The 17,748-nt window shown below is 41.7% G+C and overlaps 1 protein-coding gene across 8 annotated transcripts in view; it reads right to left on the reverse strand.

The window, feature by feature from the left end:
• Positions 1 to 11,508: 11,508 nt before the first annotated feature.
• LOC138481148 (zinc finger protein 250-like) overlaps positions 11,509 to 17,748 on the reverse strand; it is a 729,359-nt gene continuing 723,119 nt past the window's right edge. For 7 of the 8 annotated variants that reach the window (XM_069613085.1, XM_069613086.1, XM_069613087.1 and 4 more), the window contains one exon: positions 11,509 to 17,737. In XM_069613085.1, the coding sequence (XP_069469186.1) occupies positions 16,209 to 17,737 (1,529 nt within the window). In that variant the 3' untranslated portion in view covers positions 11,509 to 16,208. The remainder of the gene's footprint in view (positions 17,738 to 17,748) is intronic. The other variant, XM_069613088.1, reaches the window with a different exon arrangement.

The raw sequence follows: 17,748 nt of genomic DNA on the forward strand, positions 1-17,748 counted from the left end.
GGCCCCCTGGTGCCTTTGGCACCAGGCTCATTATCAGGAATAAAGCAATACCAGTTTTGTACCTTAATCCAACATGGAGGCCCAATACACAGCTCAGTTCTTTAGAACAAAGCCATGTGGTCTAATGTTTTGGGCGTGGCTGGGCCTGGAACTACTTGGCCTGGAACTAGTTTACCTGGGCTATTTAAACCACACCCAAACAGCAGAACACGCTTCGCATTATTCTGCACTCCTGCAGCTTAACGCTCACTGTGTCCAGCTCCTGCTCATCTGCTTCTCCGGCGGCCCGATCCTGAAGCCCTAGATCCGGATTCCATTAATATCCTGGAAGAACAAGAACAGCATTAGCGAGCAAGAACACTTACCTGTGAAGTAACCGGTCTTGAATCCATCCTGCGCTTTGCTTACCTCGCCCATCTCCGGAGTTCGCCGCAACCCGCAAAGGTAAAGAAACAAGGACAGCATTAATAACATTTCTTACCTGGGCAAGCAGCGAGTCCTGGCAGCACCCTGCGCTTCTCTTACCTCGCCCATCTCCGGGTTTCACCGCGACATGCAAGGGAGAAGGAACAAGGTCAGCATTAACAAAGCACTTACCTGGGCAAGCAGTGCTTCGATCACTCATTACTTCGGAACATTGCTCTAGGCAAACCTCCAGACCATCGTTCTTTACCTGCCAAGCCATTACAGAAGGGGAAAGACCATATGCAAATCAGGCTTGGTCCCACCCCAAAAGTGGGACAGGAATGCCCAGGCGTGGGTCCCGAGTCTGCCGGGCCTAGAGACCCAAGCTACTCCTCACTGATGACGCCCAACAAGGCTGAAACATGTCTGGGGATTCTTGTGGTCTCGTGCAGAAGGGATGTGACCTAGCTGGGCAGGATGCCCCTTTTGGGGTAGGACCAAGCCTGACTTGCATATGGTTTTTCCCCTTCTGTAATGGCCTGGCAGGCTGAAGAACGATGGTCTGGAGGGTTGCCCAGAGCTGTGCCCCTGGTTATGATTGATTCAAAGCTTGCCAGCCATCACTTTTCATTTACGCTAAAGTCACCCCGAGTGGGACGGGTATGCCCAGACGTGGGTCCCGAGTCTGCCGGGCCTAGAGAACCAAGCTACTCCTCGCTGATGATGCCCAACAAGGCTGAAACATGTCTGGGGATGCTTGTGGTCTCGTGCAGAAGGGATGTGACCTAGCAGTTTGGACTGGACTGCCCCTTTTGGGGTAGGACCAAGCCTGATTTGTATATGGTTTTTTCCTCTTCTTTAATGGCTTGGCAGGCTGAAAAACAATGGTCTGGAGGGTTGCCCAGAGCTTTGCCCGTGGTTATGATTTAATCAAAACCTTCCATCCATCACCTTTTCGTTTTGCTAAAGCCCCTTCCTTGTAACACCTTTACCCCATCCTACCAGGAAGGATACCTAGGAACTCTACACCCCTGCCCCCCTTTTACAACACAAACACTTTCTCACGTACAGCCCGCTATGGGAGAAAACAGACTAACACCCGAGCAGTATACCTGGCGTGTCCCAATACAATGGTCAGGCAATTACTGCCCATCAAACACCCCTGACTTCCATTACACTTCCCCACACGGATAAAAGGTGCAGCACGGGAGCACACTCTGGGCGAGGTAAAGCACATGAGGAAAGAGCAGTTCTGAGATGGCAGCTGAGCAAGAGAGGAAAGACGGCAAAACCGAAGGGGATCGCCGGGAGGGAAATTCCCGTGGCCTGTTCGACAAGGAACTGTTACTTTCCAGAGTCCTTGAGAATAGAAAGCACAAGATCAGGAAACAGGCTGAAGAATCCTGCATTGTGTGTCAGAGATACCCGGGGCCTTCCTGCGTCAATAAATCAAGGCAGGGAGAATCACCTGCCACCGTGGTACCGTCCTTGGCTCTTCAGTGAAATCAACACAGCCAGTGAGTCGGGGGGTGTGCCGGCTTGTCCCGTGCTGAAAACGTGGGGTAGGGAAGCCAACGGCTTGAATATCCTGAGATATCATTTCTTGAACACTATTCTTTTGCATAACATTGTTTCCCAGACTATTTGTATTTAGAAGTAAGGATTGGCATGTGACAGACTTGACTAGAACTGCGTTATTATATTTTGGTATTTTAAGAAGTAAGCGTGACGCATAGCGAGTACCGCTCTATCTTACCTTTTAGATATTCAGGGCCAGCATTATGCACAGCCCGATGGACGACGCAAAGTGTCTTAAGCTCAATCTGTGTTGCAACTGGCAGGCAGTGCAAGCGATGCAGAAGAGCTACTGAAGAGGTCCGGCGTTGCGCCGTCCTGCTGCTGAATTCTGGAGTGTCTGCATGCGCTGGATCTGATACTTGGGTTGTCCCAAATATATTCCATTGCAGTAATCCAATTACCCCATTATAGTTGCTGTAACCCGTGTTGTTCGATTGGCTGGGGGAAGCAGGGGGAAGAATCTTCCTCAAGACCTTCAGTTTTCCGAAACCTGCAGTGCATATGGCAGAAATCTGCGCCTCAGGCGAGCCAGTGGGCAGAAGCTAAACCCCAAGGCTTTTTACTGAAATACATGGCATAGGGCAGGGACCCAGCGAATCAGGCCAGTACTGCCAATTCCAGAGGTAATCCGCCTTTTGAGACCCGAACACCAGGACCTCCGTTTTGCTTCCATTTAGTTTTAGCCAGTTTGCCGACATCCAGCTGCCTATTTTCTCAAGGCAGTCCTGGGGGCTTCCGTTTGTGGGGAGTCCAGCCGAAACACCAACTGCGTGTTGCCGGCATACGCGTAAAAAAGGACTCCAGATTCAGCAATGAGATCAGCCAGTATACTCACATACAAATTAAAAAGAAGGGGGGACATAGCTGACCCCCGAGGAACTCCACAAGTCAGTTCAGGGAAGAAGAATAACAGGTTTGAAAGGAGACAGTCTGAGAGCGCCCTTCAAGAAAAGACTTGAACCATGCCAAAAGAGGCTCAGTGACCCCTGCTTGGTCCAGCCGGGTCAATACGATGTCATGATCCACCGTGTCAAATGCCGCAGAGAGGTCCAGGAGGAGTAGTACTCTGGCCTCTCCACGGTCCCGGAGCAAAGCTAGGTGATCTAGCGATGAAATCCTAACTGATTATGTGCCCATTGTGGGTCGAAAACCAGATAAAATATGATTTCAAGATGTCCAATCACCCTTCTGGTTGCGGGCGATCTGCTGGGCTAGGGCCTTTCCGAGGAACTGTATTCAGCACCGGCTCCTGCACTACTCTGAAAGGTGACAATTATTTTCTTATTCAGATCACTTCCGCCTTCTTGGGATCTCCCTTGACACACACTATCAATGTAAAAAATTAGGCCCACCACACTCTCAACCACCAGTGGTACCACCCAGCATCAAGCAGTCTGCTTCATTTTATAGGATTGGACATACGGGCGGGCGGGATCAGGAACTTGCGCTTTATGCGTCTGCTCTCTCCACCATCTGTACCACAATGCCTAAAAATTACTTTATAGGCCTAGTGTCCTTTGCATGTGGTGAGTGCAATTATCTCTACCATGACTTTACGGTTTCCCACAGCAGATGTTATGAGGCAGCAACTCACAACTTCCAAACCGATTAACTGCTAGTTAGTCCTTCAAGACAGGACCAGTATACCAAGTGCTCTCAAATTTTTTCTATACAGCATGCAAGAACAATTTCCTCTATGCAAATATGTGTTCCATTCAACACAGTGCTAGTTAGGTAGTTTTGAAAGACTAAAGTAAACTCAAAAATAGCATTCAAAATAATATTGAAAGATTGTTTAAGTGGCAAAAGTGGAGTTGGAAAACAAAACAACCTATGTTTTACTGAGAATTTTCAAGGAGGCAAAATCAAAACAGACAAGGGTGTTTGTGAGCTGGCCAGGAGGGGTAAATAACGAAAGGGACCATTCCATCTTCAAAACTTCATGCAGTGGGATGGATTGCTGTGATAAAAATGGAGTCTAACCAAACAATGAAAAGGTTGCACGAGGCAAAGATGCGCTATGACCACATAAAGACAAAAGGCTGATGGCTTGTGATAGTCACTTCTGCTAGCTCCCCGTGGAACACTTTTCAAAATAATGATGTGTCTCTCTTCATTCCGTGTGTGGCGCTGTTTCCATTGATTTCCAAGTGGATCCTAAATGTGTTCCCCCACTGAATTCAGATTACAGTTGCTGAGCAAGCAGATTAATTTACTCTCTAGGATCTGGTTTACATTAGTCAGTACTTTTTCAGTTTCATTTGTGCAAAATTATCTGATGGTTGTTCCCATGATGTGGTTGTCTAAACAGTCAAAGCTGGCTTCCTTAGAGATTATGACTTTTAGACACTGTCATAAGGGAGAGCGGTTTCAAGAACCTTGGGAGGAATGCCTCAAACATATAACTAATTAGCTGCAGGTAACTTATCTGCTGCAACATGGAGGGGTATTGTCTAACCTCCGAGTTGCTGCTTGCAAAAATGTTTGCAAACTTTGGAGAAGACGAGCCTGGTGCGTATGTGCTAATGTTTCTCTCTTTTGTGAAAACCTCTAACATTGATAGTCTGAATCCTTTGCATTATGAATGATATGGTATGCTGAATAATTATACATCAGACAAGAGATACGGAGTTCTACCATTTGTATTTGGGTGTTAACGGGTATGGGTTGGGTTAATGCATGGAGCTCTAAAGGATGAGCTACAACCGAGGATATATCTCAAGAAACAGCACAAAGGTGGGTTCAACACTAAGTGGGATTGCAGGTAAAACCAGGAATGTCCTTCTCTTGCCCTAATTTGATAACTTCAACAATAGTAAGATGCTTATAAGTATTTGTCTCTCTTCCGAGAAGCCTTTTTATTAAAACCAAATGGATGGCCAACTGAATGTTAAAACCTACTCTTGTCTAGTGCTTAGTCTTCTGGCTACCCTAATCTACATAAAGGTCAAACAGATGGATCAATAGAAATGTTCAAGCCTATTCTTCAGAAGTCCAGTCTTAGTCTTAAACAATTCTTCAGGGCAGGCTCTTCACCACTCTACTTTCCCTTGATTTCACAGGACTTCATTCTGGAGAAAGACAGAGGTCCTTGCACCTTCAAACACTCCTCAGATTTATTCCACTTTCGGTGGTTCCGTCTTGGCTTTAAGCTTTCTCAGTATGGCTTTTCCTCTATCTTTCTGTCCTCAATGTTTCAAACAACCTCTTGGGTCGTTCTGGTGCCCAGGTTTCTGAAGTGGCTCTTTGGTGCCTCTGTTCCCTCTTGGACCCTAGATATCATTGCAACTTCTCAAGGTGGAGAGGGGGAAGTGGCCCAGTGGGACTTTGGATGCACAGCTAGCTTCTGGCCTGGTCCTCCCCTAAACCTTCGGTTTACTTTGGGTTTCACTGAAGATCCTGCCTGGACCTGTACGCCATTATTCACCATCTCAAATTGCCCTCCCTGGACTTTGGGTACATCATGCATGGATAGTCATTTCTCCCTGTTCCACAAGGTCTTTGTCAAGCAGTCGATATTCTTAGTCAACCATCAGGCCATGGGTTCTTTTTCCCTCTGTGGCACTTTAGGTCACTGATGAAAGGAAGGGTTAATGGCTACCTTTCAGTTCCTGTCATCATGGAGTGATTTTCTCAATAGCCTGCTCAGCCTCGATCTACCGGATGAAACGACATTCTTGTAGGCTTAGGGTGTATATTGGAGTCTTTTACTAGTCTCCATAGTCCTCCGCCAGAGGATCCCTTACTGTAGACTTGGTTTTTCCAGGATCTTCAATGTGATGAAGGGAGAATGTGCAGGTACAGCTACCTCCTCCAGAGCTTCTTCCAGTACAATGTATACAGGTTTTCTCCCCAGATTTTTCCATCTCCTCTTCTCAGAGGTTTGACATTTTCTTTTATCTTCTGTCACGAGGAGCCGGTTCTTTGCCATCCATTCCCATTGGTGACATTCTCTTTGAACGTTTATTCCTTTTCGGAGCAGATAATCTCAAGCCAATTATTTAATTCCCTTAATTTGGATTTGTTTGTTCTCTTTATGAGATTGGTTCATTACTTGCTACTTTTGACTGTCTCCATTTGCAGTGGCGAGGCATTAAAGGTCTCAGTGACATTCGGCATCATCTTGGAAATGCATTTGGTACGCGCTGCTTAAAACGGTTCCATGTGTTAACATCGTGGCAAAAATGGCCGTGGACACAAAATATTGCGGCAAAAAGGCCATGGTTTTGCTGCTGCAATCCATGTAAAGGATGCGGGGGACACCCCCACAGCCCCCGGACCCATTATACCATTTAAGGGGAGCGGGGGACACCCCCACAACCCCTGCTGACCTTAAATGGTGTAATGGGGTACACCTTTAATGGGTAAAACCACAGCATTTTTCCTGTGATTTGTTTTTTACAGGCAACATTTTTGCTGAAATTTATCACTGCATACCATTAAGACAGTGCACCTATGCCTCCCACTGCCAGCTCCACATTGGGGACTGCTCCAAGCAGGACAACCACAAAGATTCCCTTCCGTTCTCCTTCAAGTAACTTGTGTTTACTGTCTCAAACCCTGCGGTCAGGGCTGGCTCGCAAACTAGGGAATTCGGGATCCCCATGTTCATACAACACATGTGCCACTTTGTGGGTTTGCTCTTTTCATTTGAGCCCACAATGAGTTCTCAGACTTTTCTCTGTCCAGAGCCCCTCGGAGGAGGTCATATAACGTTTACGAGGTGGCAGCAGGCCATTGGGAACCCGCCCCATCCACCCCTGGAGAGACAGTGTGTTTTGGACAGACCAACCCATAACTAGAGGCCCGCTACCCCCACATAACAGTATAAAAGGTGAGAGAACAAACTACACAGTGTTATCAAATATATATTTCTTTTAAAAGGCAGTAGGCTGAATGCAAATTGTCTTTATAGTGTCACAGTTGTCCCTACATTTTAGATTGTTACCTGTAAAATGTATATTTGCCATATGCCGATTGTGTACATGATTCAGGGCATTATTACTGTAAACAAATGCAACTCTTTTTACATCCCCAACCATTCTGCAACCCCATTTCCTTATTGAAAACATTACAGGTTACCATACTATGGCAGGTTATGCTGAATTGCGATGTAGACATGGGCACCAAGAGACAGGTAGAAATAGATCCAGCAACCTTGGAACTGCAAGGCATACCTTATTGCAAGTCTAGATACCAAAGAAATCATTATTTCCAGGTCCATGTATTGATATTGCATCCAAGCATATAACACATAAAAGTCTTTTTCATCAAATTGTATGGCGGTCCAGCAAACCCCATTACATGAGCACACAAATAGAACATTGCCACCGGTTTAGAATTTCTGGTTTTGTCGTTTGCCATTTTTGTTCAATGTTTATTGGAACATTCTTTGACAAGAAGCATTGTCAATGCTGCTTTCAAAATCAGTGTATTGAGTTTGATATGAATGATAAAGGCATGTGTAAAATGTAAGTGCCAGTTTGACAAAAATGTAAGACTAGAGAGTATTTACCGACCGCATAGAACAATCCCTGTGGGTGATAAACTGTATTTTAAATAAAATGTTCTACCAGTCTTGTGTTGTGGGTCCCTATGTATTGTGACTCTTTCCAAAAGTAGTTCAATTCCACTTTCTTGGGATCAAACCTTATGTTTCACACTTTCTTTCTGCAGAATATAACAATATCTTGAAGGTTCAACCTAAACTACATTCACCTGACAACACTTTTTCAATTCTATAATTTTAATTTCAGATTTGTACAGTAAAAAAACAACTTTCTAGGTTGTTCAACTTTAATTTCATGTTTTCGTGGACTTTACATTAGTGTGAGGTGATCGTTTCTCTATCAACCACCACCTTGCTTCAATAAAAACTTAGTTTTCAGTTATACTTCTCACATTTCACTTTAATTACAACCATTCATTCCCATTTCATACACTGCCCAACATGTTTCATTCTTCCATCACTCCAAGAACCATTTTTCAGGAAATTCATCAGGGGAACACTAATTTATGCTTCCACAATATTTTTACACATTTCACAAATATAATTTCTTCCTTTAATATTCTGCTTCTTTCCTGGTCCCTATCTCACAGGGCAATATGTTTGCTCAATGGCACTCATCCGTTGACGCTGCTTGGCTGTCTCTTTGTCACCATCTGTTGTAGCTGTATCCTTAATAGTTCTCTACACTGCCAGGGTCTTTGAATTAGACCGGCTTTGACTCTGCTCCAGTTGTGTTCTGTCTTTCATTGGTTTCCGGTATCCCTCTTTCTCAAAGGTCACGGTATTTGCATTAGAGCCACTCTCAATGTCAGCGTCCTCCCGATTCAGAGGACGCTCAGGCTTCAATCTGTCTTTACTATTCTTCCTCCTGGAATTCTTTTTCCTCAAAGGGCAAATGGCGGCATTAAAGCCACTCTCAATAACTGCTTCTGCCCGATTTTCGGGCCGCACGTACTGCAGTCTTAGATGGCGTGGCAGTAGCTTCTGCACTCCAGGGACTACGGATCTCCTTGCGCATGTAAGTGCAATATCTGAAATAAAGCTGGTTTCAAACTAAACTTTGTAAAATATCATTAAATCCAAATGTTTTTATTCATGCAGTGTCTGAAATCACAACACAGAAGTCAAAAAACAAGAAATATGTCTTCAGAGGCATTTTGTGATCAAGGCAACACATACATCATATCTCATACATTTGAGTCAGTCAGGCTAAGCAAACACTGAAAAGTGGTGGCAAATGTTTAGCATGTTCTAAGTTAAAACTTCTGTGTTCCCACAACATGAAACAATTTGTGTACACAGCATGCAGAAAACCGCCCATGACTATGTTGCATATGTTCTCCTTATTCTGGCTGCTTCATTGTATATACTAAAGCATTCTCTAGGATGGGATCCGCAGAAGAATCACAAGCTTTGAACATCCCTATTCCTGAAATTATCTTGCAACACAATGTTTTCATGGTAGAACTCTCTTGAAGTGAAAGAGCAACTATAATAAGCAAATTCTCCCAACATCAAAGTAGCTATGACCCCACATCCTTCAGTAGCCATTTGGTTTACTGATGTTTGCCATTGCAGAAGTAAATACACCAAACTACCAGACTTATCATTAAGGTATGTTTTTCTCCCGATTTGTTTAAAATACACACCAAATTATTTTCTCATAATTGATTCTGCCCTTAGAAACATACCTTTTTATTGGTAATGTTTTATTGAAAATGCTGGTATAGTATTTAAGAGCATCCATATTTTTTGTCTGTACGGGAGTAAAGCCTGCAGCAGCGTGCCATGACTTAATACACTAGGATGACGTGTTCATATGGACCAAAGTGTGTCCAGGGTCTCTTCATTTTATCTTCATGTTGATAATGGCAGGTGGCTGTTTAAACAGTTCCCTTTGAAGACCAGCAGAGTTAGAGAGACCCAAGTCTCTACACATGAAAGAAACTGAGAACGCATGCAGCCTGGTGCCCTTATCTACATTCTTTGTCTTTGAGAGATGTTAAGCTAAAAAAGTACTTTGTTAAAGGTAAGTCTTCCGCAGACCAATCTCTTAAACCTATTCGAGGCCCCAAGAGGAGCGAGGGCAGCCAGTTCGTAATTAGAGTATGAGTCCCATCTCTTCCAAAGGATCTTAAAACACTTGTGAGGTTGAACTGCCTGCATTAGCCTTGCCTGTTCATCAAGCACTAGAGCAAAGATTGCAGTGAAACAGGAAGAGTCTACTGTCTTTGGACCGATGCGTGGTAATAAAGTGTTTACCTGGCAAGAATTGGCATGAGCTTCACAAATTTGCATAAAGTAGCCCGCACGGTGAGGCACATTAAGGCTACCAGTTGGTTGTGTCAAATAGGAATTGCTTGAAGGTCTTGTAAGGCAAAATATCCCCTTACTGTCCTACTGTCTGTGAGCAGTCCTCTCTGTAAATATACAAGCTCAGTTCTAGGAAAGCCCCACAATTTCTTAGTAGGCTGGGCATGACAGTGGCAGACACTTCCTGTTGGTGCTAACATGTGTTCAATGTGGGGAATGGCTTCAACTCAGAAAAGGTTACAGCTAGATTCACACTGAGATTGGCTTGACTTTACCCTTAGGTCGCCACCTATCGCAAATATGTCAAAACATATGTCTGGCAGGTTAACTATTTTTTTCTCCTTGTCCTGAATCTGTACGTATTTAATACCACACAATGGCACAGCCCTTTTAATGCATCCCACATTTCCTACTTTTGCCACAAAGGTCTGCAAAGTGATTATGCAACAGTGAAACATTACTCTCCTGTGTAATGATGTGCTCCTTTACCTCTTGGCTAATCAAACTAGAGCAAAACTGAACTTTCAAAATGGAATCCTGAGAATCAAATATCCCTTTTACGTATGCAGCAAGCAACCTTAGTAGGCCCAATAATGGAAACTCTTTCTGCCAGGTCCAATAGTGGACAGTCTTTTGGCAGTTATGGAATCGTATAGTTTAGGAAAGTAGTCTAGGAATGGAAGTGAAGCATAATAGTTCCATTTCCAACCAAACAGGTGACTCAAAAGGAAAAGGGCAACACAGATCACATAATCTGTATTCGATATATCAAATATATTACAAGCAGTTTTTAAAAACTGCTCAATGGGCATTTACAATTTAGAGTGAGCAGCTATGCTATCCTCACCCCTGGCTTTGAGATGGAATTACGAAGATTTTTCCATGTTTTGGCGACTCAAACAGGTGAGCACTTGAAATATATAAAGCAATTGTATCTGCTTATTTAGGGTTTATGTATAACGCTCTCACCACCAAACAGCTGCTTTAGAAAACCTTTGGGATTTAAGCGACTAATATATGATGTCCTTAGGGATGAATCACTTGTGTATCTACAGGCTTGTTCGTGGATTCGGGTTGGGTTAGGCCAAAACATCCTGCTTATTAGTGTAGTGTGCCAAATCATGGGTAAATAACTGGGAAGACAATATGTATGTCATACAAGAGCAGAAACTGATTGTGACTAAAATGTTGCTGGAACACAATGGATATAATGTGTTTACCAGGAACATCCATATCAAGGGTAGAATAAGTTTATGGGCCCTGCTCGAGCCAGTACTCTGTTCAGTACATGCTGTAAAGAACTGTGTACTCTTGTTTGGCTGCACAGACAAAGATACTTTGCTGGCATTACTGAAAACTACAGTGTATTTCATCAAGTTATGATTGAGTGCATTACACCACAATGTTAACTTCTCATAGACTATCATTTTTTGTTATGAACAAATTAAATAGAGGATGCCACTTCCTGAATATTATAGCTGATCACTTTTTCTATTTTTCAATAAAACCCCTCCCAAACAATATGTATTTGAATGTTTAGAGTCCAGTGTTTGATACAACAAATTATTTATTGAATTTCACATTTCAAATGAAATAAGTTAAATTGGGTCGATTGCCCTTCAAGTAACCTACATGTATTTTGCTCGTGTCTGCTAGTTTCGGGCTTCTTCAGGGCCAAATATATCAGATTTATAGTTTTAAGCTTTCAAGATGCTTCACTTGTACTTGATGTAAAATTATTTCCTGATTAAAATCCAATTAATGTTTCCAATTTGAAGCCTTTATTTCTGAGATAGAGCATCTGAATGTGTAGGTGCCTATCTGCTGTTCGCTTGCAGGGTTCGAAATTGCCAGGAGCTGGGGGCTATTTAGCTCTTGGTTATAGCCAAGGGGAGCCTGGCTAGCTTCCAGCCAACATCTACCAGGAGCTAAAAATGGACTCCTCAGGCATGTGGAGCCAAACACACATAGCTATTTGATATGAACTGTGTAGTTTTGGGAATGTGTTTACAGGAGAATAAAGAACACATGTATGTGGCATCTAAAGCATATTTTATAATATGCAAATTGACAAGTTAAAGTTTGCATCTTGTGCTCATGTTACATTTGGGCTGACTCCTGGTTCCCCGGCGGTAGCTCCTGACTAACGGGTGATGCCCGATACCCAGGAGCTGCTTTTTGCTCCTAATTAACAAACCCCAATTTCGACCCATGGCGTGGTATGGGAATATGTGTCTCACAAATGAGGCAGTATTATATGCAGCACATATAATGCCTCCACAATCGTACATACCAATTACAAGTTTCTAATCATCATGTTTATAGTACATGTATTATTTTAAAGGTAACAGCGCTGCAATCGCAATGCGCTTACTAACATACCCTGCAAACAGAAGATGGGAACCTACAAGTTCTGGCTCTATTTTGCACGGGCACCTGAAAAGGTGCCCTCATAAAATCAAAACAGAATTAATGAACACTAGCTTTCAGCTAACTTAGAAAATGCCATCCCCTAAGAGATTAAATCTCATAAATAAATGGCACAAATTGGAAACATTAATTGGACTTTAATCAGGAAATAATTTAACATATGAAGTTAAACAAGTCAAGCATCTTCAAAGCTCAAAACTATCAATCCGATATATCTCGCCCTGAAGAAGTTCGAAACAAGCAAACCACGCCTAGGCCACTCAGAGCACAATCAGATCAATCTAACAGTTGAAATCTGAAATTCAATAAATTATTTGTTGTATCCAACATAATGGGCTCTACCCATTCATATAAATATTGTTTGATGTGAGGGATTTTATTTGAAAATTAGAATAAGTAATAAGCTATAATATTCAGGAAATTGCGCAGTCATCTATTTACTTTTTTCACACCAAGACATTTAGGGTCTGAATGTCTTGTATGACCTAATGCAGCCCCCACCTATATATTTTTCATTATCTGGCAAGCACAACAGTTTGGTGTTTCTCAAACTCCACCTATTTGGAAATTATTCTGTATTACCCTACAACTGGGGGTTACATCCTATCTTCATTTGTTTAGCCAGTATTTGCATACCCCATTGCAGGATCGTTTCTACTGTTAGCTAGCATTGAATGACTGCACTTGATTAAGAGTGTGATTTATGTGATCTTTTGAATCTATGCAATTTCACCTCAGGTTAGTTCACTGAAATGCAACTGAAAGTAGATGTTTCAAATAATTCAATTACATTGTTTTTATTCAACATTTCGCCTTCATACATCAGACTTCTTTTTAAATATGATTAATTTCCCTCCTTTCACTATTGATTAAAGGGGGCAACCCCTATAGTTCCATGGCTGCCCCCTACTTGATCTCTTCCAAGCCCTTTACTTAATCATGCTTGAATGTTCTAGTGCTTTAAGCTTTCTGCTTTTTAGGTCCTTTACCCTTATCAATAATTGTTTTTTTTTAAATGATCTTTCCATTTTTAGTGAATAGGCATAATTTCTCAATGTGGTGAGATGCTAGAATGTGGTTTTATTTTCAAATGTCTTTCTCAATAATTACCCCCTTAAATTTCTTCTTTCTGAATAATTTTGTTTTAATAATTTGAGTATTTTGTGATCTTTAAATAATTCCTTTTGAATTTCATTTAGTCTTTCATGCCTTTGATCTTCTGTTCTCCCCTTTTGATATTTTTAGTTTGTTTTTGGGGTTGTTTGATATTGTCCTTTTTTGTTTTGTAGGCCATTTCCTGTTGTGGCAGACACTTCACTCAAACCTCTCAGCTTTCCCTTGTTGTTTCTAAAGTCACTAATTCAGTGAAGAGAGATTTCTTGAGGAACATGATTTTATACAAAAGATATTATCGAGCACATCTGATAGTATGATAACGCTATCAATTGTATTTTCATGTTTAAAAATTAATAAACATAGAAACATTTCTGTGGAAACAGCATGAAAATATTACATTTAATACTTCTATTTCCTTTTCTACAGCAGAGGATATTTAGGATTTCTCCTAAGCATGCATGGATTTGATACACAGGCAGGAGTGCCTTGCAATGTCATTGTATAATTTGTAATGTCCCATCTTTGAATCAATATGCCTTGCTAATGCTGGCATTCAGGAGGAGGGGATTTATAGCTGGAGATCATCTATGACAAAGCACCATCATATGGATAAAAAAAGCATGTAGCAGAAGGCTTTTCACAAGGTACATTTTAATGCAGTGAAGTTGGAGGATTGATGGGCTGTTTTCAAGACGTAGGATGGAGGAAAGCAGGTACAGGGCACCTATATATTAAGTGTGCACCTGATTGGGCAGTTTGTCAGTATTTTGCAGAGATGCCTGAAATGGATACAATGGCAAGAAGGCAGTCTATCTGATCTGTTAAAGAGAGTCTGAAGACAAGATAGGCAAGTGTGTGGCTGTCTTGCAGATGAGGAAGGGGTGACTTTTATAGGACTGGTAACTGATCAACAGAGACTGCATTGACAATATGCATAGGTTTACAAGGCAGAAGGAGCTGGAAGTTCTAGTTTGAGAAAGGATCCAATCTAGTGCCACAGTATGATGCATATAGCATGGCTGATGTGATTTACAAGGTAAATATTATGGTCAACTCAAGACAACTGCTGCCAGATGCAGCGGGGCCACATTGAGGTATGGACATTCACACAACATGGTCACATTGGGGCATGCACAGTCTTCACAATGCAGCTAAAGCTCATGAGGAATGTGATCAGGCAGTGACCAAAAATGCTGCAGCCTTGTGTCGATATGGAAAATCATGCATGTGTATTAAACATATTTGTAGATTGGATCTCATTTCCTACACTCCTGAGAGTCTGAATGCATACACTGTACAAATGACAGAGATTCTAAATCTGTGACAAAGCCTACGTTGCTGGTCCTAAAGACAGTGGCAAAATAAATCACAAGCTGAAATGGCCATAGACCTAACAAATATTTCTGTACACTTGCTGAAACAATTTGTTAACTCTTATAAAGTTGACCATTAGTCATAAAATACTGGAATGTTTTAAATGTGCACTCTGTGCATGCCATGAACATTTGTAAAAATATTTTGCATCTCATGTTGTAATATTCCAATTTGACATTTTTGATTAATATCAATATTTTTTAAAAATACAAGGTTTTAAATGTTGCCATAACTCTAGTGTCTTACATGTTGAACATTTTAGCTCCTCAATCGATTTGGGTGAGGGTGCCCATTTTCATGGAATGCTATCATTTATATGCTTTGCGAACTCTAAAAAAAAATGTTTGAATGAATTGCTACTTGATCACTTCTTTATGAAAAATAGCCATGGGGGGGAATTCAACGCTTTCGAAAGCTGGTGGCATTGAGGGGCAGGTCTATGGAAGAGGAGGTTCATCTACTGTCACACACATGGAGTGCAGAGCTGTTTGTACTTACAGTACCAGAAGAAGAGATGTGTGTGATTGCTGCTGAACTGAAGGGGTCAGAATACTGACTGGAACATTGTGTATTCAACTTTGATATTAAGAAAGTTTATTGAAGTCTACATGGGTCTTGAAAATGGTCACGGTTTGTTTAGATTAAATGAAGCAGTATAAAGGAGTATTCTTGCAGAGCTGAGCATGCTCATTATCTCAGAGTATGTTAAGAACATGATCAAGACTTAGATGCTTACCAATTAAAGTACATCCTGCTCAGGCGTTAGCACACACTCTCCTCCTTAGCTGTGCAGTGTGGATTTGTGCTTCTGCAAAGCTGTGGTCCCTGTCTTTTCCTGGCAGGGCATTGTTAGTGCTGTTTGCCGTGATGGGAGTTTCTTATGGAAGAAGTCCCGTTTGAATTTGAAAGTGGGCCTAGGTGCTCAAAATACTGAGTTGTTAGGGCTCTTGAAAGATCTGGTCTTTATCTTTTCTTGCAGACAGACTTTCATAGCACTTAGAAAGCAAACACCAGATGTGACCAATGCCATTGTCATGGCTTGGGAAGCCCTCAGAGGCTACCCCCAAACCAGGGATTCATGTCTTCATCGGAATCCAAACTGTTGACAGTAAAATGGAATGAAAAAATGTTCTCTTCTGAGATTATTTGGATCTTCACAGACAATGACAAGGCAACTTGTTACTCAATTCGGTCTTTAGGCTTTTTACCTCGGAAAGAACACTTGCCGGAAAGACATCAAAATAATATTAATGACTATTTATATAGAACATACCTAAATCTAAAATGTCTTCCAGGTCAAGGACTAAAATGAATTATTACTCTACTTAATACTCATTTTCTAGAACTCATATGGAAGAAATGAAGAGTGGATCCAGCCATAATTTTACCTTGTGACTGTCATTCTTGCATGCATCAAACAGTAGAAGGCAAAGTGAAATTGTCTCTTCAATCTGTGGCAGAGGAATTTCTATGTTCTCATCTTTTATATGTGAATTCTCTCATGCTTAATAAGAAGCAAATGTTCACTAAAGCGCTGTCCACAATTGCCACATGAAAACCATTTTTTAAATCTATGTTCATGAAAATACTGAATAGCGTTATTAAATTCATTTTCCTTTGGCTGCAATTCCATGTCAATGAAGATGTCATCAAAGTCTATTACTCGATGGTGTGTCTCCTGGTACCTTGCTGGGGTTGTAACCTTTAGGTTGGAGTCTGTATTGATATCCATTACATGTACCTGTGTGCGGAGGCTGCCAGGCTGCAAATTAAATCGCTTATCACAGTTAGTTACACTTGGTTGGGTGGGTGAAGGAATATCTTTGAACTCATTGTCACTGTCCGTCTCTTTCTTATTTGCTCTCTGGTGAAGAAGGCGTGCAGAGTTCCTCTTCTCTTCTCTGTGGGTTTTCTGGTGCCTAATTAAATTGGAATTCTGCGTGAAGCTTTTCTCGCATTCGTAGCATTTGTATGGTCTTTCAATGGAATGAGTTCGTCTGTGCTTGGCTAAACTAGAGGTCTGTTCAAAACGTTCACCACATTCACTACATTGGTATGGTTTCTCTGTGGGGTTAATGTGCATAGTCTGGTGCTTGTAAAGTGTTGAAATATATCTAAAGCTTTTATCACATTTACTGCATGTATATGGGCAACCTTCTGTGTGGGTGCGTTGATGACTAAGCAGACTTGACCTGCAACTAAAGATTATTTCACATTTGGAACAAAAATATTTTTCTTCTTTCGGAAAGTTATCTTGAAATGTTTCTGTGTCAAAGTCTGGGTTTTTCATTGGTCCTGAACAGTCTAATAAGTGTCCCATAGAGGCGATATGTTCTGGACTTTTTTCAATGTGGTTTTTCATGTGTTTTATTAGATCGGTCTTCCAAAAAAAGCATTTCACACATTTAGAGCATGCATATGGCTTTCGTACTGGCTGCTTTACAGGATGTTTTGCCCTATTCCCACATTGTTTATATCTGTATGATGTCCTTGTGTTGGCTATTGTCTCCAAGTTGGGCTCCTTGACTTCCGTATGGGCTTTTATGCTCCTAAAGGAAGCATCACTTTGGCTGTTATTGTGATGCTTTTCCACATGAGCCTTTTTGTGCTCAACTAGACTTGCATTGTCAAGGAATCTTTTTTTGCATTCTGCACATATAAGGGGTCTCCCTCTTTTGGGAGGTAATGTCTCCACATTGGGTTGATCTCCTTTGTGGACTATCTCGTGAAGTCTCACTTGATCACTGTACGTGTAGAGTTTGGGCTTTTCCAATAATGGAGGATGGTTGCACAGCATATCATGTGGTTGGTTTCCCATAGACACAAACGGATCAGTTATTACGCAGAACCCAGTTTCATATAAACTGATCCTGTCTAGTCTGTATTCTGACACACAGGTCACATACCCTTGAGGGTTCGTCTGTCTTTCTAGGCTAATAGTTTTATCAGAACACTGAACCGTGGAGTCTTCAGAAGACCTCTCCTTTTTCTTCTTTTTCTCTGACCCAGGCTCTATTGGAATA

The sequence above is a fragment of the Ambystoma mexicanum genome, chromosome 5p (assembly GCF_040938575.1).
Source record: "Ambystoma mexicanum isolate Mex_15411 chromosome 5p, UKY_AmexF1_1, whole genome shotgun sequence".
Taxonomy (NCBI): domain Eukaryota; kingdom Metazoa; phylum Chordata; class Amphibia; order Caudata; family Ambystomatidae; genus Ambystoma; species Ambystoma mexicanum.